Genomic DNA, 24,251 nt, shown 5'->3' on the forward strand with positions numbered 1-24,251 from the left:
AGTACAAATTATCCGTCCCCCTGTCTCAGCATCATCTGTTCATTCATCACATACCGTCTAGTATTCCTGGTCAGTGTCAATATGCTCTGCATCCTTGCAGCTAACAGATGTCGACTCTTGTCGAATGAATTACTTTATGTTTCACGCGCTGCTGGCCGCAGATGTGTCACTATAGCAACATCATTAATTTCAGATCTTACCGGAAACGTGCACTCCAATCAAACCTAATTATACCACATTGCTTTCTTGTCCACAAGAAGGAAACTATAATGCAATTATTGGGACACTTCATTTTCTATTCTGCTGTGGCAAATGAGAGAGCCACTGTGATGGACGCTTCTTGTCAAAAAGCTTATTGATGAAGCACAAACCCAATTTACAATCATATGAAGGGCCACCTTACAATTATGTTAGTAATGTAAAGCTCCTCGGATGCCAGCTTACACTGAAGCATTTCAGTAGGAATTCAGCTCGTATAAGATGTTTGAAAACTGACTGAAGTCTGAGTGCTGCACCTCTGCTCTCCAGAACCAGAGCTGTTCACGCCAACAAGCATCCACTGCTGCAACCTCTTCTGCAGCTGAGGACACAAAGTACCAGCAGCTAACACCTGATCCGTTTCCGACACATATGTTCAGGAGAATACATGTACTTGCAGGAGAATACAGAGCCATTACTTATGTGACTAAAATAGAGAATACGAGGTGGAACTAGCAATTTACATCCTGGAACATAACACCAAGAGTGCACTGTTTTAGCAGGACACAAAAAGGGCTAAGGGGCAAGATGGGCCCTGTTAGATTTACCCAGATTTCTGTTTGTGCTCACCTCCTATCCCTGGCCCTAGAGCTGTCCAGCAGTTGCCTCTGAGCTGGACAGGCAGACAACTCTTACTCAGTAGAGCGAAGATGGGTCTGAGACCACAATTAGAGGGGTGGCCACTACTCACTCTCGTGTCTTTTCATCTGACTGTGTGAAATATGGATGTTTTTTTTTTTATAAGATTGAGGTGGGAGAAATGAAATGCCACTTAGCTGCTGAAAATAATAATTATATCATTTGTTCTCTATTATCTATCAGCCTATGGTTTAGTCAGTGTGACTTTTATGATGGACCATGGCAGATATACCACCTTCAAGAACCCCTGGGACCCCAGGAATCAGGGATCCACCCTCCCCACCCCCACAAGACAGGTCAGGATTCACCCTAAGAACAGGTGATGAGCAACAGTCTCCCAGGAGAGAGTTTTAGGGACAGCCTGCAGCTGGAGATGCTGCTGGAATAATGACAGCACTGCTAAGCAATGGCCAGACAATGGAAAAAGCTCAGCCAAGGAGGGCATGTGCTTCAGCTGCTCTTAGAGTGAAAGGCTTTTTCATAAAGGCAATGGAGGGCAGGCACGGTGGCTCACATCTGGAACCCCAGCATTTGAGAGGAAGAGGTCGAAAGGCTACCGTGAGTTCAAAGCCAGCATGGGCTACATAGTGAGTTCTAAGTCCGCCCAGGAAGCAAAGGAAGAAGCCATCTCAACAAATAAACAAGCAAACAAACAAGTGAAAAGCTGTGACAGCAACTGGTTTGCTCCCCAGTACATTCTATAGTTCTGCCAGAACTCTTGAATCTCATACCAATGTAAGAAATAGATTACTGTGATCCATTTTCAAGGTGAAGTGAGTTTGTAGACATTAAACTCCTCACTCCTCTGGCTGGAGCCTGCTCTTCTCAGGATTCTGAGAGCTAGAATAAGTTCTACTTGATTGAGCCTAGGATTGGAAATGGGGGCAGGAGGAGCCTCAGGTCCCAAATTGTTCACTGAGTGAGGCTTTGTGTCCTAGGCTAGTGAGATGGGGATCTGAGGAGTGGTGGTGGTACATTTAAAGCCCCTGTCTGTTGCCAGGTCAATGCTTCTTTTTGCTTTTCATCTGTGTGACCCCCTTTCTGCAGAATTACATATTCAAAACTGTTTCCTGTTCTCTAGTCTTTTGGATTTGTTATTATCTAATCCCAAACACTAACACTGCTTGTATCTGAGAAGCACTATTTAGCTTCAAAAGCAGCGCCAAGTGAAGGGAACTTTGGGTTTCAGGAGCTTACCCTAATGAACTGAAATTTCACAGTGGAAAATGGGCAGCTGTAATTAAGAATCTCATCCTCCTTTTTTAAAAAAAGGAAATTAGCATTTTAAGGAGGACTAGAGTCACAAAACATTTACATATTAACAACAGCAGGCAGCCAAAGACAGACACTGGAAGTGGCAATGACTAGGACAATTCAGGTCAGTACTTTGCTTATCAACACTACTGCTGGTTCCAATACCCAAAGCACCTCAGGGCATATACCTATAGCACAGAGACTCCCAGTGCCCATCCTACTCTGACATCTGGACTCCTCATCTAGCCAATCTCTCCAACCTCCCCCTGACTTCCATGGAAGGTCTAGCACCGCTGGTGGTAGTCAAGTGAACTTTGAAAACCAAATAGGAAGAAAAGCTCTTGAGGGAAGTAGAAGATGTGGTACATTCCCCTAGGGAACACCAACTAAATGAGAAGCTTCCCTTCAATCCATGAGGTCGGAGGAAAGGCTGGCAGAAAGGAGCAGTCAGGGCAACCACACACCTGAGTAGAGGGCCTCTGCCTTGCACCAAGCTCCAGCATACTCTGCTTAAGTGTAAGCCTCTGGAAATGAGAAAGGCCAAACACTACAGAAAATATATTCTCCAACCACAGGGAAGACATTAATGATTTTAACTTTATGTCATTGAACATTATTCTGTAAAATTTTCTGGTTTGTTATTTGTAAACACAATAGATTTTTTTCTAGATTAGTTTTGCTAAAATGACCTACCAATACTAATACTATATACTATATATACTAATCTATAAATTTATTAGATTTTCTATGTGTGTTATTTGCTAAAAATTACCAAATAATAGTAGGTACTTATTTTTTGGTAGTATCAGGAATTAAACCTAAGGTCTTCTACATGCTGGCTGAGCCCTGCACTAAGCCATGGATCCAGCCATGTTTTACTTTGTCTCCTAAGGCAGGGTCTTACTAAGGTGCTCAGTCTGGCTTTGTACTTACTCTGTAGTCCAGGAAGACCTTGGATTTGCAATTCCTCCTGCCTCAATACCCACCCTTCCACCAAGCAGCTAGGATTACATCCTTCTTTTCTTTTCTTTTTAGTTGTCGTGGTTCTTTTTTTTTTTTTTTAATTAAGATTTTTTTCATTCACTTTACACACCAATCAAAGATCCTCCTCTTCCCTCCTCCCAACCTACCCCCACTCCACACCCCCCAAAAGGCAAGGGCCTCCCATAGGGAGGCACATCCAGTAGAGGCAAATCCAAGCCCTTCCCCCTGCCTCAAGGCTGCACTAGGTGTCCCATCATAGGTAGTGTGCTACAAAATGCCCACTCATGCACCAGGGATGGATTCTAATCCTACTGCCAGTGGTGCCCCCAAGCAGATCAAGCTACACAACTGTCTTGCTATGCAGAGAGCCTAGTCCAGTCCCATGGAGGCTCCACAGCTGTTGATCTAAATCTCATGAGTTCCCACTAGTTCGGTTTGGTCGTTTCTGCAGGTTTCCCCATCATGATCCTGATGCACTTGCTTATAGAATTCCTCTTCCCTCTATTTGACTGGACTCCTGGAGCTCTGCCTGGTGTTTGGTTGTGGATCTTTGCATCTGCTTCCATCAGTCATTGGAGAAAAGCTCTGCGATGACAGCTAGGGTACTCACCAGTCTTATGACTGGGGTAAGCCAGTTCAGTTCAGGCATCCTCTCCACTATTTCTAGTAGTCCAAGCTGGGGTCAACCTTGGGGATTCCTGGCAACTTCCCTAGCACCTGGTTTCTCTATCTCCAAAATATCTCCCTCTATCATGGCATCTCTTTCATTGTTTTCCCATTCCATCCCTGTTCCAGCTCGACCATCCTTTTCCCTTATGTTCTCATCCCCATTCCCTACCCTCCATTGCCCACCCCTCATCCCCAGTTTACTCATGGAGATCTCATCTATTTCCTTTTCCCAGGGAGATCCATGTGCCCCTCCTAGGGTCTTCCTTGTTAGCTAGCTTCTCTGGAGCTGTGGGTTGCAGTCTGGTTATCCTTTGCCTTACATCTAGTATCCACTTTGAGTGAGTACATACCATGTTTGTCCTTCTGAGTCTGGGTTGGCTCACTCAGAAACCTTTGACTCTTTCCTTGCTTTTAAACATGAGCTAGTAACTCAAGTATGATAATGACTGTGTTATCTTTTTGTTGCTCCTAGACTTGGGGAAAAGCTTTAAATATCCTACTGGTAAGTGTTAATACTTGCTACAAACTATAGATTATATGTTGGGACTACCCTTTTCTATAATAAAGACAGTTCATCCTCAGCTCTAGTTTGCTAAAGAACCTCCTGTGTGGAAATACTGAATTGAAATTCATCAAATGCTTTACTGAATTGGAGGGGGTCCCTGGGTTTTTTCTTCTTATGGCAATGTTGTAATTTATAGTGATCAATTTCTAAATTTAAACAAGCCTTGCAGCTGGATCACATCTATTAGAGCTTCACACATTGTATTTTTCTTGATCACAGGGCTTTAAACAGCAAAGTAAAGGGCATCTCAATGCATTCAAGTTTTATTATGAGTTTTTCTTCTTAATTCATAGATGGGCAACTACTTCTAACAAATGTCTCAAACCTGTTATGCTTTATCTATTATTGTATACTTCATTGTGGATTTCTCCTTAGTTTGTGCAGAGTTTTAAATATTAAATAATACTAGATTTGGCACTTTATTCAAAAATTTTACGCTGACGTGTAAAAGAGATACTTTTACCTTCCCTGTCTTGCTGTCTCCTCATCCTGTTCTGGTTTCTGTTTTCTAACAATAACATGTCCTCTCCACTTTCTTGTCTCTTAATAAGCAAGTTTATATATACAAAGTATAATGATAAAAAATACCATAAAATTATCTTGGGCTAGTGTTAGGAGATTCTCCTGAAGATGATTTTTAATAGTTTTAGGATGAGGTGAGATGGCTCAGTAGATAGAGGCACCTGCTGTCAAACCCAGTAGCCTGACTTCAATTCCCAGAACCCATATGGTGGAAGGAGAAAACTGACTCCTCAAGTTGTCCTCTCGTCTCCATGCTTGTAAGGAGGTGTGCACATGCACCTACCATCCTCACAAAAGAAAGAAATGTGAAAATTTTAAAAAGAGGTTTTTCAGGTGATAAAACTATGTCTTCTGGGTCTGACTTAATGGCTTATATTTCCTAAAGAAGTGTTCTATTAATTTCACTTCAAAGCTGCTGACAGTAAAGAACCGATATTCTTTTATGATTTATTTTAAATATCATCACTGTAACTTTGTTCAACTTGCTTGCATCTGCCCCCCCCCCCCATTCTACTTTCAAGTCGTACTTATTTTATTAAGTCTTTTCAAAAGACTGGCCAGCTGTATTGTACTCTCTGTTTTATCTTTAAAACCGTTTATTTCTAGAGAAGGGGTCTTGCTATGTTGCCCAGGCTGGTCGTGAACATAGACTCAAGGGGCTCTCCTTAGCCTTCCGAGCAGCTGGCCCTGCAGATATGCACCATCACACTCCACCTCCTCTTGAATACCACAGCACTCTTGTTTCTGTTCTCATCTTTAGGATTTCTTCCTATGTCACTGACTTCTACTTAAATGAAATTTAAGATTAAATTTTATTCTCTCTTCTTTTTGAGACAGGATCTTCCTATGTAGTCCTAGCTGTCTGGAGCTCACTATGTAGATTAGGATGCTCCAAACTCACAGAGAGCCACCTGTCTCTGCCTCATGAGTGCTGGAATTAAAGGCATACACTACCATGCCCAGTCTCCTTTTTTCATTGAAAAAACACAAGTTCTTTGACTATTCCACAGGCAAAGATACCCAGTGATTACATGTGCTATTTCTATTTTACTCCTAACTTTTACCATTTCTGATGTTAGGCAAAGATAGCAATGATTCTATTTGCTATTTGCATTGTGTTCCTAACTTCTCCCATTTCCACCATTCTACTGTGAGTAGGCACACCCACTTCTTACAATTCACCGAGACTTGACTAAGATCTAGCTCATTCTAATCTGCCTAAATTTCCCATACACTCTAGATGAAAACATGTGTTCTCTAGGTGACAGATGAAGAAGTCAATCTATTCCATGAGATCAATGCTATCAGACTTTCATTTGGCTGATTCCCGCCTGCTTGGATGATCAATTAAAATGATGCTAACATTTCCTCCTATGCTAGCAGATACTATAATTTTCTCCTGTATCACTTTGTGTTTGTACATTGAGACCTTTTCAGCATGTATATATATATTCAACCTTCTATTAGGAAAGTGTCCCTCTTTCTTAAATAGTGCTTTTAATCTTAGAGACTATCTTGTTTGATATTCGGGTAGAAGTTAGGTCTTTTTCAATTCCTAGTTACCTTAATGATTATTTTTCCTTATATGTTTTGTCTTTTTTTAAAAAATAGCTCAATCAGTTATTTTTCTTTAAGTGTTCAGTGGTTTAATTGTTTTTATCAAGCTTAGTACCAACAAACATTAGGGATGCCTTTTTTCCTTCTGTGTGTCTTAGTGCTTCATTAGTAAGTTTTGAAGTCTCTCTGTGCTCATATATCTATCTTTTGTTCTCACTGCTGGTTGGGGCTCTAGACAGTATGAACACTCTACACTTACCTATTTATTTTTAACTATTTATTTTCAACTCACAACTCTCCTGAGTCAGCTTCCTGCTTACAGGTGTGTACTACCAGGTGGGCCTAAGTTCTACTGTAAGAAAGGTTAGTCTGTGTGTATTATAGCCAAATAGTTTGCTGTGTTACCCAAAGTAATATTATCAGAATCATTTTATAACCCCCATATAGACATGCAAACATTTCTTTTGGGAAGGAAAAAAGTAGGCGCCTAACTACTGAGAAATATAACACATGCTTTTCAGTGATACAGCCAATCTTTTCATCACATGGTACCCTATGCAATCCTTATGCAAACAAGTAGGAACTACTATCCTGTGCTTGTTAAACTGAGAAAGCCTGGGTACCTGCAAGCACTATCATTGATTTAGGTCTTCTTTCCTGTATTTTCACTCCAAGTGTCCTAACTGTTGCTGGGATACAGGATACCGGGTTTACACTTTCAACTAAACTCCTACAGACTAAAAATTTCCTGAAGGTTGTCGCAGGCTTTGTGTCCCTTTGCTCATATCATTACTTTGGCATGACTCTGGAGAGTCTGGTTTAGTGTCTCTATCAGCAGGACTAGGCAGCTCAGAGCAATGGGTAACTCTACCCTGTAGTCCTTCCCCACCACTCCAATGGACAGGCTCCTGAACAAAGGCTGCCCAGGAGCCCTGAAGAGCGGTGCACACACTGGCTGTGCAATACCTCCTCTCCAGACTCTGCTATCAAGAGTTCTTCCTCCCTCTGTGTGGCTCATCCTAGGAGCCGTCTGGAGCTTCAGTATGCTTGGTAGTGACCTCCTTGCTCCAGATCTTTCAATTCTGGAATGCTCTTCACTTTTCCTAGCATTGCCGTAGACAGAGATCTTCTGTAACTTCCTGTCTGCTCACTGGAATTGGGAAAGGAAACTCCTAACTCATTTCCTCAGTCTAGTTTCCTGAAGCAGAAACCTCTATGTCCTAAGTGAGTCATTTGTACTTAGAAGCACCATCCATCCTTTCTTGATTTTCTCCACCTGGTACTGTACTGAAATCCAAATAAAAATCCCCAAACCAGACCCTGGGTTACACTAAACTTCCAAATTCTCCATGGAAGCTAACACCTACAGAATCCGGAGTTCATATTTATCAAATGGTTAGTTACATTTCTCAGTAATGTCACTTTTCCCACACACCCATCCAGGTCCTTAGGTTCATAGCCACAGTTTGATAAAAGCATGTTACTGTAAATAGGAGCTTTATTTTCACCTACACCTAAAGGGTTGTTTTGAGTATTTTAACCAGCAACCTGCCAATTGCTGATTTAATATTTTAATTAGTTTTCAGTTGACCACCTTGGTTGTCACATCTGTAAATATGTGTTCTTTCCTGATTATACACCTACTTCTATGTCTTATCTTTTTGCAAACGGGAATCATTCTATAATAATGTAAAATAATGTTATGAGTGTATCTGTATTCTTTGTAGTCTAACTACAGACTAATACTAATCACAGGTGATGTTGAATGTTGTGTTGGGGACATATTTTATTTAATTATGCTATGTATGTTGCTTTTATTTCTAGTTTACTAACACTAGAAATTTAATTTAAATCATTATCTTTTATTTAGTACATTATAGATTAAGAATTCTGTAACAGAAAAAAATAGCAAATAAGGACAAAATAAAAATGGAGCTACAGAATGGGATAAATAGATGTAGTAATCTTTACAGGAGAGTGCTACTGTTAAACCACTGAATTTATACAGCTTCTAACAACTCAAGGATCATCCTATAATAAACAAATACACATTTTGCTCTTAAGCCACTAAAGAGATATGTAATAGCTGTGAGAAAAAAAATGTGAGATTCTATAAAATTCAAAATACAAAAGTAAGTCACTTAAAGCTACAGCAAAGTTACTTTTCACTAGCTGTCAGGATAGTGAATGTATGAAAGGATGGAGATTCAATCATTTAAACAGCTTTCAAAAAAGAGGTCTAGAAACCTACAAATCCAGCACTCAGTTATGACACATACATATGTAAACAGAGTATCTGATGTTATCTGCTCCACTGAAAGACAAACAGAAGTGAACAGTACCTGTTTTGTCTGTCAGTAAGTACACCAAGCGTCCGAGTTCCTCTGGTATTGTGCTGGTCCGAACAACTGTCCCAGGAATATTCTCATCTTTCATAATCATCCATCCATATGCTGCTTTGCCCATGTCCAAGTTTACTCGCAGACTGCCAAGTGAAACCATCATGATGGTCAGTGAGTCCAGACCTATATAACAGTCCACGCTCAATGGACTTACACACATACTTTAAATTTTATAAAAATAAATAACACTGAATTTCAGACTTTAAAATAAATGATTTGTGTATATTTAAGAGAACAAATGATTTTATACTCTAGATAATGTTTACAGGTAATAGTCGGGTGGATAATTCCTCTCATATGAGTTACAGTTTGAGCTACAAGAGAAGCAGGCAACTGGTTCTAAGTATCCCATTAACATACAGAGTACTATGGGCATAAAGAGGAAAACACATATGCTTAAGGTTACTGTGAGAAAATATGTGAAAAGGGTCTTGAGGCATCTGGAATAGGCACTTTGCTTCTTAGTGATTTTTAAAAATATTTCATATTTTGTAATATTACATATTTCAAATCTGTATGTAACAGACTATAATAGATGGCCTCTGGAATGACTTCCAGGCTTTAATTAAAGGGTGACTATATAAGAACACACTATAAAACTGCCCACTGGAGGAAATAGTCTCAGCACACCTATTATGTGCCAACTCAAACATGTTCATCTCTCTCTCTAATTAAACCTTGGAAACACAGTAGACAGCCATGGGGATGAAATTGCTATTCATCAACCATTTATGACCTATCAGCATGGTAATTCATATGGTTCAACCTATTAATAAACACACCTTTGAAAAACAATATTCAGGAATCAGTCAATGGCAAATGTATAAATTAAGAAGCATCAAACTAGCATAACTTCATTAATTTATCTGTAGGGTTCCCACATTAAAATCATAGGAATGACATGAGTTGGAAGAAAACTGTTGACTAGTGTTACCTGTGCATCTCTCTCCAGCCAGCACCTCCTCATCTCTTGGCTCCTTAGATCCTTGTTAAAAGAGTGAAGCAAACTAAGAGATGGCAACAGTCCTTAAGCAGGAGGGGTAGGAACTGGTGTTCCTGGAGGCCCAGAGGCCCAGGGCAGGTCTACCATCATGTGGTGAGAAGCTGCTAAGTTAGTCAATGGTAAGTATCAAGCGGTGTGAGGGACATTGTGTCAGCAGTGGGGAATCACAACACCCTTCCAGGTGGGTTTAGGATGAAGGGGGCATTTGAAGAAGAAATGCAAAAACATTTCCCCATAGATTCTGATTTGATTTGGGCTTTCAAACAGACTCTCCATGAATAAGAGAGATAAAGTAACCATAGGCCCTTGTTGAAATAAACGGGCAGAAGTCGGGGAAGAACTGAGCAGGAAAAGTGGGCCAGTACGGGAAGACACCCCCAAAACACAGCAGGGAGGTTAGACAGCTATCTACGTCTTCAGAGCTCTCATCGCTTGTCTCAGAGACCTGCACACTAGGAAAACACGGTCATCTGCCTGTGTGTTGGTTCTTTTAGATTTGGTCAAGTTGTTTTGTGAAATGTCACCCTCCATTGTTTTCTGTGCTCAGCTTATAGTCACCAGGCTCAGGGTGTCAAGAACCAGAGATTCTTATGTGCGCTGTTCTTTTCAAACCCTGAGCAATTTATGTTGTTGAAGAGCTATAAGAATGTATTATTTCACAGAATATCATATTGTAAGTAATTACTCCTGGGCCATTTTAAGTTGAATACAAATATCCCTGGAAGAACACACAGAACAGTAGCCGCTCATGGCAGAGGAGGAGAATGAATACCTTTTAGAGGATAAAAAGGTGCACGGGGCATAGAACACAAATCATCACCAAAAATGACCCGGTAAAATGTTTCAAATACGACAACACTCCCACACAGGGAATTACAGCTCCACATGTGCCATGATTCATGTTGTGAATTTGGTCAAATGCTAAAGGAATAATTTGCTTTTAATGCTAAGCCTCTAAGGCACTCACACTCTATGGTAGCAGAGTGATGACTGTCACTACACTGACTTTACTTAGTAATGTCCTGACTGTACAGACCTTTATCTAGGGAGGTGCCAACTCTGACACACTGTGTAATCTATGAGTCACGAGATTACAGGAACATGTTAGATGGTAGCAAATACCAGATGCATTGCCAAGTCCATTCTACTGCTGACTTAGCAACGGTGACCCTGTTAGTGACAGACCTATTCCAGGTAAAACATGGTGATTGTCTTCAGATGGTTCACTGAGCCAGGGCACAGCCATCACTCTACTAGCACACAGTATGAAAGAGGAACCACCTCAGATGACTAGTCATTTTCAGAGATGTTGCCAATAGGAATGTATATGAAAATGTTTATTTTTGTAATTGTAGGAAATGTGAGGTGGGTTTCAAGATGTAAGACTGCCTTCATGACAACTTATTTTTGTTCAGTCTAATCCCACAGCTACAAATACCTGAAGAAGAAACTCAGAGTCTGAATAAATTTCAAGTGCATTTTTCCCAAAATACACAATACAATTCCATTTAGACCCCAGGATGCTTGCTATATTTAAGCTCTAATTTGTTACAATTAAACCTCAGCACTTATCACTGCCAGGTGAGCCCATCCCCAGCCACCTGAGAAGCGCACACAATTCTCCTTGGGGAACAAATCTACCTGAAATAATTCACATGCCAATTCTAATCTGAGCAATCAATCAATCAATAATAAATGAATGAATGAATGAATGAATGAATGAATGAATGAAAGGAAGCCCTTTCATGAAAACTTTGGCCAAGGGTAATCAAAACCACTTGGGATACCGCTAAGGCTGAGGACACTGAGGCCTTCTCTGGACTCTTCTAGCATTTTTCACTCTGACGATCTGCCGCAGGCAGCAGCAGACAGCACCAAAAGCTTCTCCCTGGTGAACTGCCCCATACAATATCAACACAGCTAGCAGTGTCATGTTAGGACCAGTCGAGTCCCTTCCTGGGCTTCGGGCCAGCACTGCTGCCTGAGGGACCTCTAACCCTAGAGGAATCAAAATATCTGAGTGAACAGGAGTTTCACTCACTTTCCGCTCAAAGTGCTCTACTACGAGCTATATCCATAGTCACTGGCTGTATCTCCAGTGTTAGTCAAGGTCTCTCCAAATGGCCTGGCTAGACTTGGATTTGCTTTATATCTTAGGTAGGTCTTGAACTCTTTATCCTCTTGTCTCAGCTTCCTGAGTAGCTAAACTGTTAGAATTACAGAACTGTGCCACCAAGCCCAGCTAAATGTGTAGTCCAGGGGTAGAACTTGACACCCTGCATCATTGTTTCCAGCACTCTGCCTACTAGCAAATGCTAACCTGGATCAACCTTTCTGCTTAATATGTACATTCTAGTTAGCATGAACTCCTGCCAACTCATCCTCCTAAAATTCTGGCAACTGTCTTCCATGCTCTAGGTGGAGGAAGTCAGGCTAACATGTCTGATGTTAGCTATCGCTTGTATCAGTTTCCAATTTTAACATATCTCAGTTCTGTGATCTTTTACTAAAGGCTGACTTGATTCCAGTGATCAAGGAAGGTTTCAAAGGAATGTAGACCTTGGGTCAAGCAGGATGGCTCAGTGGGTAGAAGTCTTTATAGTGTAAGCCTGGCACCTGAATTAGACCCCTAGGATCCATGGTTTGAAAGAGAAAGCCAATTCCCACAAGCAGTTCCCTGACTTCCTCACACAGACCAGGGCATGCAGAACCCAACAAATAAATGCACTGTTCAAAGTGTTTACAAGGACTACAATCCAACTAAAAGTCCAATGAGACAATAAATGTATTTGCAAACATGAGACACTAATCATTCAAATACTAAAATTCAAATTGACACAGAAAAATGAGGATAGCAAGAGTCCAGCCCAAAGGGCACAAAGAAGCAAAGGCATGTGCTTTGTGTGCTATTTTATGTCTGGCCATTTTTCTACTCCATCCCCACAGGACACTATGAACACAAACTAGACCAGCTCTAGGTATGTTATGTTTCTTCTGATATGCAATATCTACTGAAATTAATTTATAAACTAGCCACAGTAAATAACAATAACAATAAAATATAACTATAACAATATATAATAAAAGTAACATGAATGTGGTCTTTTTCAAAATATTTTACTGAGCACATAAATTTTTAGAACTCAGTTGATCATGGTAAGTGAAATTAAACTATAGAAAGTGAAGGTATGTGCAAGTGGGACTGATGACCAACTTCACTGAATGAAGAAAGGAAACTAAAGGTAGGCAGGGAGAGTTCTGCTCCAGACACAACAGTTCATGTGTGCCCAACAGTGCAAACTCTTAGCCTGAAATCTCAACCTCAGATGTAAGAGCTTTCAGGAAGCAGGTTGATTGTGCTGTGGGATAATCCTTCTATACACTGTGTCACTCAGATTTGTTTAATAAAAAGCTGATTGGTAGATAGCCAGGCAGAAATTATAGGCAGGACAACCAAACTACAGGAGAATGGAAAGAAGGGAGGAGTAAGAGAAGCCGCCAACCAGCGTGCTGCCGAGGAAGCAGTATGCACAGGAAATGAGGTAATAAGCCATGAGCCATGTGGCAAAGCATAGATAAGAAACATGAGTTAATTTAAATGTAAGAGTTAGTTAGTAACAAGCCTGAGCTATCAGCCAAGCATTAATAATTTATATTAAGCCTCCGAGTCAGTTATTGGGAAGTGGCTGCCAGTTGTTAGAGAGCATGTAGTTGGGACAAGAAAATTCTACCTACATGACTGTGTTTTGTTTCTGTAATTTCTTCAAAGCTGGGAACTGACTGGCAAATCAACCACACAGACTTGAGTGGAGCCTTGACAGCCTGTATAAACATTCAGTTAAGTTTTGTATATCCAAAACAGATGTGAGAGGTCAAGCTGTCCACTACTCCTGGGAAGCTTCTACAGGTGACTCTCAACAGTTCAGACCCTTCCTATACTATCTCACCTAAAACTACCAAGTTGTTAGGTCATTTCAATTTTGCAACTATATGAAGTAATCACACAATGTATAGCTTTTGAGTCTGAGCTTTAACACTCAACATAGCTGTCAACCTGCTATGGCATGAATGTTTTTGTCCTTTTTCCTTATAATTTATTTTTAAGGCAAATATATACAAGCCATGTATATTTTATATGCCAATGATAATCAAAATTAAAGTATATTATTCACAATGGCAAAAAACTATAAAATGTTTAGAGATAAATATATACCCTACAACATTATTAGCAGAAAATGTAAAAGACCTAAATAGTGTTCAGAAAGCCAAGTGTTGTGGCACATGACTAATTTTGGAACTTTGGGTAGTGAACAGGAGAAAGAAAAAGGAATATATACAGTTATATAAAGAAATAGATAGTTTTAAAAAATAAAGTCTTTAAAGAGACAGTAAAATTAATATAAAAAATAAGCCACATAAAGATGGAAATCACACAAAGATTCTGGATTATATATATTGTCTTTAGGATTTTTAACTGCAGAAAGACATTTGATTATAAAGGCTGCTGAGTTAAACCAATATACATATGTATATGTATATATACATGTATGTGTATATATACATATATGTGTATATACATATACATATACATACATACATACATATATATATTAAAGGTATCTTGACTTCAAAATTTGTGTCTAAGGATATGTTGCTTTGGAAAAGAGGTTCTGCTTTTGTTTCCACAGAAGATGAGAACCTGTGGATTGCTTCCAGGCTCATATGGTTTGATCATCTAAGACTCCCTGAGAGACAGATGATCCAACATCCAGAACAGCTTCAAGGCTCAGAGAATACAGCATCACAGATTACTCTAGTCAGGACTTGACCATAATTCTTAATTTTCTCAGGATGCCCATAAGATTGCCACTGCCTCCGTCCAGAAGGAAGTAGTATGAGAAGCTACACCCAAATTCCCAAAATACTGTTTATTTTTATTTAAAGGGGGTTGATTATAAATGCAATCTCTTTCTAAAAAAGGAAAGGGGGATCATATAAATATGATATTTTTGAGACCGCATGGAGCAGGTCTCAAGTCAAATCAGAAATTGGTTGGTTGCTCTCACAAATTTGTTCCACCATTGCACTAACATATCTTGCAGGCAGAGCACCATTGTCAAATCACGTGTTTGTAGCTGGGTTGGTATTCATATTTCTCTTTTGGTGCATTCCTGTAGCAAGGATGTTAGCATGTACTGGTGAAGGCTCTATGTAGGCACCAGCTCCACTTCTCCACATTCAATAAGTTGTGTAGGTATTGTTTTCAGCAATGGGGACTTGCCATTAGTTTGTGGAAAGCAATCTATAGTCTTGGCAACAGTCTTGATTGGAGAGAACTGTATAACCCTTTGAGCCAAAATCTCAAAATTAGATGTAACCCATTCTTGGTACTGGAAGCCTCATTTGGTGTCAAGAGATGGCTAATGTGACTACTCTGTCTTCATCATCATTTGGTGATTTCAGTTAGATCGCCTGTGTGTGTGTGTGTGTGTGTGTGTGTGTGTGTGTGTGTGTGTGTGTGTGTGTGTGTGTGTGTGTAGGAAGCTTCTACTATATTAGGTTTCCATACTCCCCCTCAAATGGCCCTTAATTTTAGCTGTCTCCCCAATTCTCTTCTCTGTCCTTCTCCCTCCCCAGTTGATCTTCCTATTCCAGCCATCCCCCTATCCACCTAAAACTTGCTATTTTTCTTTCCTAGGGAGATTTATCTGTCCCCTAACTAGTCACTCACTCCATACCTAACCTCTAGTTCTACGGATTATACTTTGGTTATCACTTACTTAACAGCTAATATTCACATATAAGTGAATACATACCATATTTCCCTTTCTAGGGCTGGGATACCTCACTCAGGAATAACTCAGGATATCTTAACTCAGTGTTTCCCTCCTAGTTTCGTCCATTTACCAGTGAATTTCTTCTTTCTTAATGGCTAAATAATGCTCCATTTTGTAAATACACCACATTTTCTTTATCCATTCTTTGGATATAGGCCTAAGGGTGGAAGAGCTGGATCTTGTGGTAGTTCAATTCCCATCTTCTTGAGGAAGCACTGCACTGGTTTCTAAGGGGCTGTACAAGTTTGTACTCCCACCAGCACTATGAGTGTCCTCATTCCATATACTCAACAACACAAGCTGTCACTTGTTTGTTCTTTTTCCCCTAGAGCTGAGGACCGAACCCAGGGCCTTGTGCTTGCGAGGCAAGCGCTCTAACACTGAGCTAAATCCCCAACCCATCCCTTGTTTAATTGATCTTAGCCATTTATAATACTTAGCCATTTCAAGCACTATATTGAATAGGTATGGAGAGAGTGGACAACCTTGTTTTTTTTCCTGATTTTAGTGGAATTACTTCTCTCCATTTAATTTGATGTTGTCTATGGGCTTTCTATAAAGTTCCTTTATTAAGCTTAGGCATGTCCCTTATAGCTCTAATCTCTCCAGGACTTTTATCAAGAAAAGTGTTGTATTTTGTCAAAGGACTTTTCTGCATCTAATGAAGTGAGTGTACTTTTTCCTTTCTTTCTTTCTGCTTGTTTATATGTTGAATTACATTATTGAATTACATATGTTGAGAAATCTCTGCATTTCTGGGATGAAACCTACTTGATCATGGAGGATTATCTTTTTGTCTTTAGATTCAGTTTACATGCACTTATTGATAATTTTGACATTTATGTTCACATGGGAAGTTGGTCTGTAATTCTTTGTTGGGTCTTTATGTGGTTTAGGTTTCAGGGTAATTGTGGCCTTATAAAACAAACTGGACAATGTTCCTTTTGTTTTATCTTGTGGAACAATTTGAGTAATATTAGCATTAACTCTTCTTTGAAAGTCTGTAGAATTCTGTTCTAAAACCACCTAGCCCTGGGCTTTCTTTTTTGTTGGGACATTTTTAATTACTGCTTCTATTTCACTAGGGGTTATAGGTCTGTTTAAATGCTTGTCTCATTTTGACTTAACTTTGGTTAAGTGGTACGCACTGAGGAAATTATCCATTTCTTTGAGATTTTCCAATGTGGTGGAGTATGTATGTCCTTTTGAGTCCTTGGATTTTCCTCAGTGTCTATTATATCTCCCTTTTCATTTCTAACTTTGTTAATCTCTCTCTGCCTTTTGGTTAATTTGGATAAGGGTTTGTCAATCTTATTGATTTTCACAAAGAGACAACTATTTGTTTCTTGATTGTTTTTAATTTTTTTGTTTCTATTTTATTAATTTCATACTTAAGTTTATTTCTTGCTGTCAACTTTTTTTGGGATATGAGCTCTTCTTTTTGTTTAGGTGTGCTTTTAAGTTGCTAGTATGAGATTTCTCCAAATTTTTATGTATTCACCAAGTGCTATGAACTTGCCTCTTAGAACCATCTTTTTTATATCCCATAACTTTGGGTATGTTGGATAATCATTTCTAGTCAAACCTAGGAAGTCTTTAATTTCTGTCATTTTTTCATTCATTAGTGTGCTGTTCAGTTTCCATGAGTTTGTAAACTTTCTGCTATTATTGATATTCAGTTTAAATCTGTTGTGGTCAGATAGGATGCAGGGTGTTATTTCAATTTTTTTGTGAATGTTAAGACTTGCTTTGTGTACAAGTATGTGGTTAATTCTGGAGAAAGTTCCATGAGGTGCTGAGAAGAAAGTATATTCTTTTGTGTTTGGGAGAAATGTTTCTGTAAGTATCGGTTAGGTCATTTGGTTTATAATGCTAGTCAGCGCCAGCATTTCTTTAGTTTAGTTTTTGTTTGTATGTATGACTTGTCTTTGCCAAGAATGGGGAACTGAAGTCTCTCCCTATCAGTGTATGAGTGTCAATCTGTGGTTTATGCTGTAGTGTGTTTGTTTTATGAAGTTAGGTTTGGTACATAGATGTTAAGAATAAAATGTTCTCTTGGTGGAGTTTTCTTTTGATGAGTATGTTAGTGTTCCTCCCAATGTCTTCTTGTTAGTTTTGATTTGAAGTCTATTTTGTCAAATAAAAAATGGCTACACCAGCCTGCTTCTTTGGTCCTTCTGATTTTACCCTGAGGTAATATCCATCCTTGATAAGGATGCAGCAGAAAGATAAATCCAGTTTTCTAAACCAATCTATGAGTCTGTCTCTTTTTTTTGGGGGGGGGGGGAGCTATTAGTATTGAGTTATTAATAAGCAGTGTTTACTGATTCCTGTTACTTAGTTGTTGCTGTGTGTGTGTGTGTGTGTGTGTGTGTGTGTGTGTGTGTGTGTCTTTCCCCTCTTTTGATTTGCTAGTCTAGGATTTATTCCTTGTGACTGTATTTTTTTTTCCCCCTTGGTGTGATTAACCTCTTTAAGTTGGAGTTTTCCTTCTGGCTCCTTCTGTTTTGCTGGGTTTATAATTAATATTGCTTCAACTTTGTTTTATCATGGGATATCTTATTCTCCCCATCTATTGTGATTAAAAGATTTTGCTGTTTCTGTTTTCTTAAAACTTCATATTCACACTTAGTTCCCCTGTAGCAACCTCACAAGAAGGACCCCCCACTTCAGCCCTCAGCATGAATGTGTTACTGCTTTATCAGAGAACCCGAGAGGGCTAGCTACCTCCCTTTTGACTTTCTGCCCTCCACCATGTAAAGACCTCATAAAGACGCTACCTTCAAATAAAGAGTAGCCTTTGCCTCACAGAATCTATTAGTATCTTGACTAGATATACCAGTTCTCAGAGTATGAGGTATAAATTGATGTTTATATTTATTTAGTCTCAGTGTTTTGTTATAGAAGCACACATGGACTAAGGCAATCCTCAAATTGCTAATATAGCTAAAGTTTATTCCTTGTTACTCAATGACAAGCAGTAATATAGTTTAACAGATGGCTGAAGAACAAAAACACTACTGTTTCTGATAAAATGAAAATAAGCTAATGTAAAGAAAGATATAATTACAAACTCAATGAAAGAAAACTCTGTAACCACAAGTAAAAGAAGTCACAATGGAGATCAAATATTTTGGGGCTAAGAGGAACAGTGCAGTTGATAGAGTGCTCGTCCAGCATGTACAAACCTGAGGTGTGATGCCCACACCACACAAGAGATGCATCACAGCAAATGACTGTAATCCAGCACTTGGGAGATGGAGGTGTGTGTGTGTGTGTTTGGGGTGGGGGGTGGAATCGGTAGTTTGAGGCCATCTTTGACTACATAATTAAGTTCAAGGCAAGCTTGGGTTACTAAAGTCACAAGATCCTGTCTAAAAAGCAATAACAAAAAACTATTTCTGTACTTGTTAATAACAAAAATACTACACATGAAAATTTTAGAGATATAACCAAAATAATAAAAAAAAATTAATGACTTAAGTACATATATTCGGGGGGGGCTTAAACTAATCTGTTAAACATTTACATCATGAAGAAAAATACTAAATCTAAGGAGGAATAAGAAAGTAACGTCATGAAACAGAAAATAACACATGGTAGGGAAATTCACAAGGATAATAGTATGAATTTCTAAAAACCTACCAATGTTGTTTGGAAACTGTTTTAAAGAAGAAAGGAAACAGGAAAGGCAGTAAGACTACAGAATGGAAGTGATGAAGCAGAGTGTGGCCACACAACCTGTAATCCTGGCACACTAGATATGAGCAATGGCAGGAGGATCAGGAATTCACAGTTAGCCTCAACTACACAGGAACTTCAAAGCCAGTATGGGTTACAAGAACCCTGTATCAAAAATAATAAATAAAAAACAATGAAAAACTTATAAAAATCAATATTATAGACTTTATACATATATGGGATAATACCATAAACAAATTTGTAAAAAAATTTGAAAATTTAGACACTTCATCTATTTCTTGAAAACTAGCTCTGCTAAACCAAATACTAATGAAAGCAAATTTGTGCAGTGTTTCCATAGAAAAAGTTCAGGCTCCTGACTGGCTTCTTGACATGCAAGTGTTTAAAGAATAGACAGCACCAACATAAATGTTTTAGAGATGAGAAATGGGAGATTCATCATTGTTTTATGAACCTATATAACTTTGACACTAAACTGCAAAAAGGGAGTATGAAATAATATTATTAAATTATAAAAGTATTATCACTTATGTAAACTGATAGAAAAAATCTTCCAGAAAACGCAAGTGAACAGACTCTAGTGAAACACAGAGTACAAACCATGGCCATATTAGCTTGTCTCCTAGAAATAAAAAGCCGGTATGATACTAGAAAGTCAATCACTATAATTTAGCATAGCAATCTATTTAAGGAACATTTTAATCAAGAAGAATCATGAAGAGATGTAGCAATATAAAATTGTATTATGGCTTGAATACAACTTTTAGCAAAAGGAATTCAAAACAATGAAAATGTTAAAGAGTTTTTATTATAAAGGTAGCACATTTAGATGGTGACTATCTTAACTTTGATAATGGGAACAAAGGAACAATGCACTTCATTCTTACCTTTATTGAATAATAAACAAGATTTTTGCTTATTAACAAGAAACAAAATAAATGGTACAAAGAATATATAAAAGTCTAAAAGATTCTAGATTATTAAAGTCAACAAGGTTTTACTAAAGTCAGATTCAAGTAATAGAAATAAACATTATTTCTTTATACCAGAAAAAGATATGAAAGGGAACTTGAAAAAATATAGGATTTAAGAATATAAAATATTCATAAATTACTGCTGTGGGATATCTTTCTGTATGCTGTGAATATGTGTTGCTTTGATTGGTTGATAAATAAAGCTGTTTGGCCAATGGTGAGGCAGAATAAGGTTAGGCAGGACATTCCAACTGGAGAGAGAGGAAGAAAGGAGAGTGATGCTGTTAGCTGCCGCCAGGAGAAGCAAGATGTAAAGTACCAGTAAGTCATGAAGTCACGTGGCAATGCATAGATTAATAGCAATGGGCTGAGTTAAGTTGTAAGAGCTAGCTAGTCAGAAGCCTGCACGATTAGGCCATACAGTTTGTAAGTAATATAAGTCTCTGTGTGTTTACTTGGGTCCAAGCAGCTGTAGGACCAGGTAAGACACCAGAGAAACTTCTGGCTACAAATTACTCTAACGTAAGTTGTATAACCTTTATGGAGAAAGTTTAGAAAAATTATAAATAAATTGAGAAGTGCAACAGCAGATTCATGACCAAGAGGAGTAAAAACTCAAAGACACAAGGAGCAAAGGTCTGTGTCAAACACTGCTTCATTCAGAAGGCATATTAATTAGTTTGCTATTTGGTCTGTGGAAGACAGACCAAGGGAGCCCACAACAGGCAATGTATACGTGACAGAGATGATATCAAGCCTCTGGGAAAGAGTTTTTTTTTTTTTGTTTGGTTTTTTTTTTTTTTGTTTGTGTGTGTGTGTGTGTGTGTGTGTGTGTGTGTGTGTGTTGTTTCTACAATGGGTGGTGAGGCAATTATTTTTTTTTAAAATTGGATCTGAAAACTCTATCATATACTACTTTAAAAAAAAATCAGTTGTCTAGTATGGACAAAGCCCCAAGTTCACTCTTGGTCTCTGTCTCCCCATTCCCCTTGCAGGAGTATGTCTTTGGGTTAGAATGTACATTTCAAATACTTGAAGACCTGAGTTCAAGTTCTAGCATCACAAGAGAACAAGATCACTTTCAGTGGTCAACAGAGAGAATGCTCACGTTCAGCAGACAGAGAGGAGAACATGGTCTTAGAACAGAGGAAGATTTCTAGGCACACAGTTTGGCAACATACAAAGATTCGTATATATTTAACAAGGTAAAATCAGAATTGCTGTGTAAAAAATACCAAGCTACAGAGAAAGATGTCAGCAGAACAGGAATGAAAAAGTTAGAGCTACATAACTATAAACTTCCTTGGGGGAAGTTGAACCACCCTTTTACAAGAGATCACCTAAGACCGTTGGAAAACACAAATATTTACATTATGATTCATAACAGTAGCAAAATTAGTTATGAAGTAGCAACGAAAATAACTTTATGGTTGGGGTCACCACAACATGAGAAACTGCATGAGGAAGGTTGAGAACCACTGATCTATACTGATATTGGAATGATTAACTTGGTACTACCACTTACCAAAATATTGGCAATATTAGCAAATATAGCAAAGCCACAGACAAAACACAGCCAAATAATTCCATTCCTAATACTTGATATTGGGTGTTCACATGTGTGCTCATGAATGTGTACAGCAACACTGGAACAACCCAAAGTTCATCAATTGATTTTGGATACATTCAGTGGTACATTCATAAATGAGGATGGCAAGGTATAAGAAATAGATGAATCTATGGAGCCATGCTAAAGATAGATGAAAAATTGTAAAAGGGTAATCTTCAATATAATTCCAACTATATAAAGCAATAAAGCAAAAATTCATATCATATTTATACATGCAAGTGTCTGTGCAATGCTCTTCAGAAAAGCAAGAAGTTGACCTTGAGAAAAACATCTAGCCATGTGGCAAGAACTACAGCACCCTGCAAACATACAAAATTATTGTCAACTAAAAATAAAACTGATGTGGTGATATAATGTGTACCCTAATAAACTTGCCTGAGGATCACAGGACAGAGCAGCCACTAGATTGGATCCACATAGAGGTCAGGCAGTGGTGGCACAAACCTTTAATTCTATCACTCGGGAGGCAGAGATCCATCTGGATCTCTGTGAGTTCAGGCTTCACTGGGATCCAGTATAGGAGAGAAACAGAGCCAGGCAGTGGTGGCACACACCTTTAATCCCAGTACTTGAGATCTCATGCCTTTGCCTGGGAAGCATACATGCCTTTAATCCCAGGAAGTAATATGGCTGGGCAGAAAAAGGTATGAGGTATGAGGAAACAGGAACTCTCTTTAGGCTGAAGATTTCATAGAGGTAAGAATTAATGGCTGGCTGTTCTTTTTCTCTGATCTTTCAGCTTTCACCCTGATATATGGCTGTTTTTTTTTTTTGTTGTTGTTGTTGTTTTTGTTTTAATTAAAAGACCATCTAATAATCAAACAACAAACTGAAATACTCCATTCATAGTAAAAGCAAGCATTAATGCTCAAAAGGTTTCTGGAACAGGGAATAATACAGGGAACTTTTTTTAAGACAAGTGTTCTTTGTGGATGTGTGTGCACACAAAAACAAGAAGACCTAACCCTTACACACCTAATGAAGGAAGTGGCCCAGCCTGGGGACTGTGCAGAACACAGATGTGAGTGCATATAACAGAATACACAAGAGTATCTTAGTGTGTAAAGCTTAGCTACCTACTCCAATGTGAGAAATCACCAGGAGACAAAGAACCCCTTTCTTGGGAAGAAAAGCTGTTGGATAAGGAGAAAAAAAAAATCCCAGAACTGACAAGTTGTAGAAACTGCTAGGAATTTCCTTCAGTGAGAGTTTATTGGAGACCCGGGTAGGACTGCTGCACCAAGGCCACCGACACTGTTGGTATTCCAGCCGTCAGGGTTAGGGTTTGGACAGGACCTTGCTGTCCAGTCTTCAGCATTTTGTTGAGAAGGCTCCTATGTGCTGACTCTGAATGAGAAACTGTCTCCTGCAACCACAAGCAGCCCTTGTAGCTCAGTGCTCCAGGAAAGACACTGCCTGCCCAAGAGGTTCTCAAGTGTGCCTCAGAAGGGATAGAATTATCTCTTTGTCTACAGCATTTTTGCTTCTCTTGATCACGGATGCCTTCCTTATGCAGAAGCAAAAGTCTCTGACTCAGCATCAAGAAGTCAGTTTTTGGATTATCAGTTAAAACATGGGGCATCTTAAACCATCTGGAAAGAACACACAAGGAACAGTGAAAACCTGACGCATGACATGTCTCGAGTCCTACATGTGCTGATGTGCTATGAAGAACCTGCCAGTTTCTCCTGTATACAGGAGACATACACAGATGGAAGGGACATACGTTCATTTTAGGATCACAAAACAAAAACTACAGAATGTAACATTTATCTTGGAATGACAGAAATGGTGGAATTAAATATGATCTCAAAACCCCACAAAACAAACAAAAATGACAATGTAAATTTTATCAAGTAGCTTAAAATTATTTTGTTTTAGCATTATTTTAATAAATTTATTTAATAATTTTATAAAAATTCTTAACTTTTGTAAATTTGAAAGTTTTCTGATTCTTAGGACACAAGAAGAAAAAGCACTTGGCTTCTTACATTTCTATATTTTGCCAAATAACATATTTAAAAATCCAAAAGCACATTTAAACTCTAAAATGAACTGGTATCCTAATTTGATGGAAACTCGGTAGGAGGAAAACCAATTTGCATTCATTAAAGATAAACTAATTCTTTAATAAGCTGCCCGTGCTCTTCACACTCTACCTCTCATTCCTTTGGTTTAGTTGGTACAACTGCAGGTCTGGGTGTGCAACACAAGATAGTGTGTTGTATTGGGGTGGGCATGCTCGTGGTAAGCTG

The 24,251-nt window shown here is 38.7% G+C and overlaps 1 protein-coding gene across 5 annotated transcripts in view; it reads right to left on the reverse strand.

Annotated features, from left to right (window-relative positions):
* Atp9b (ATPase phospholipid transporting 9B (putative)) overlaps nucleotides 1-24,251 on the reverse strand; it is a 230,947-nt gene that overhangs the window by 62,868 nt on the left and 143,828 nt on the right. For all 5 annotated transcript variants that reach the window (XM_036204413.1, XM_036204417.1, XM_036204414.1 and 2 more), the window contains exon 13: nucleotides 8,791-8,933. In XM_036204413.1, the coding sequence (XP_036060306.1) occupies nucleotides 8,791-8,933 (143 nt within the window). The remainder of the gene's footprint in view (nucleotides 1-8,790; nucleotides 8,934-24,251) is intronic.

The sequence above is a fragment of the Onychomys torridus genome, chromosome 13 (genome assembly GCF_903995425.1).
Source record: "Onychomys torridus chromosome 13, mOncTor1.1, whole genome shotgun sequence".
Lineage (NCBI taxonomy): Eukaryota > Metazoa > Chordata > Mammalia > Rodentia > Cricetidae > Onychomys > Onychomys torridus.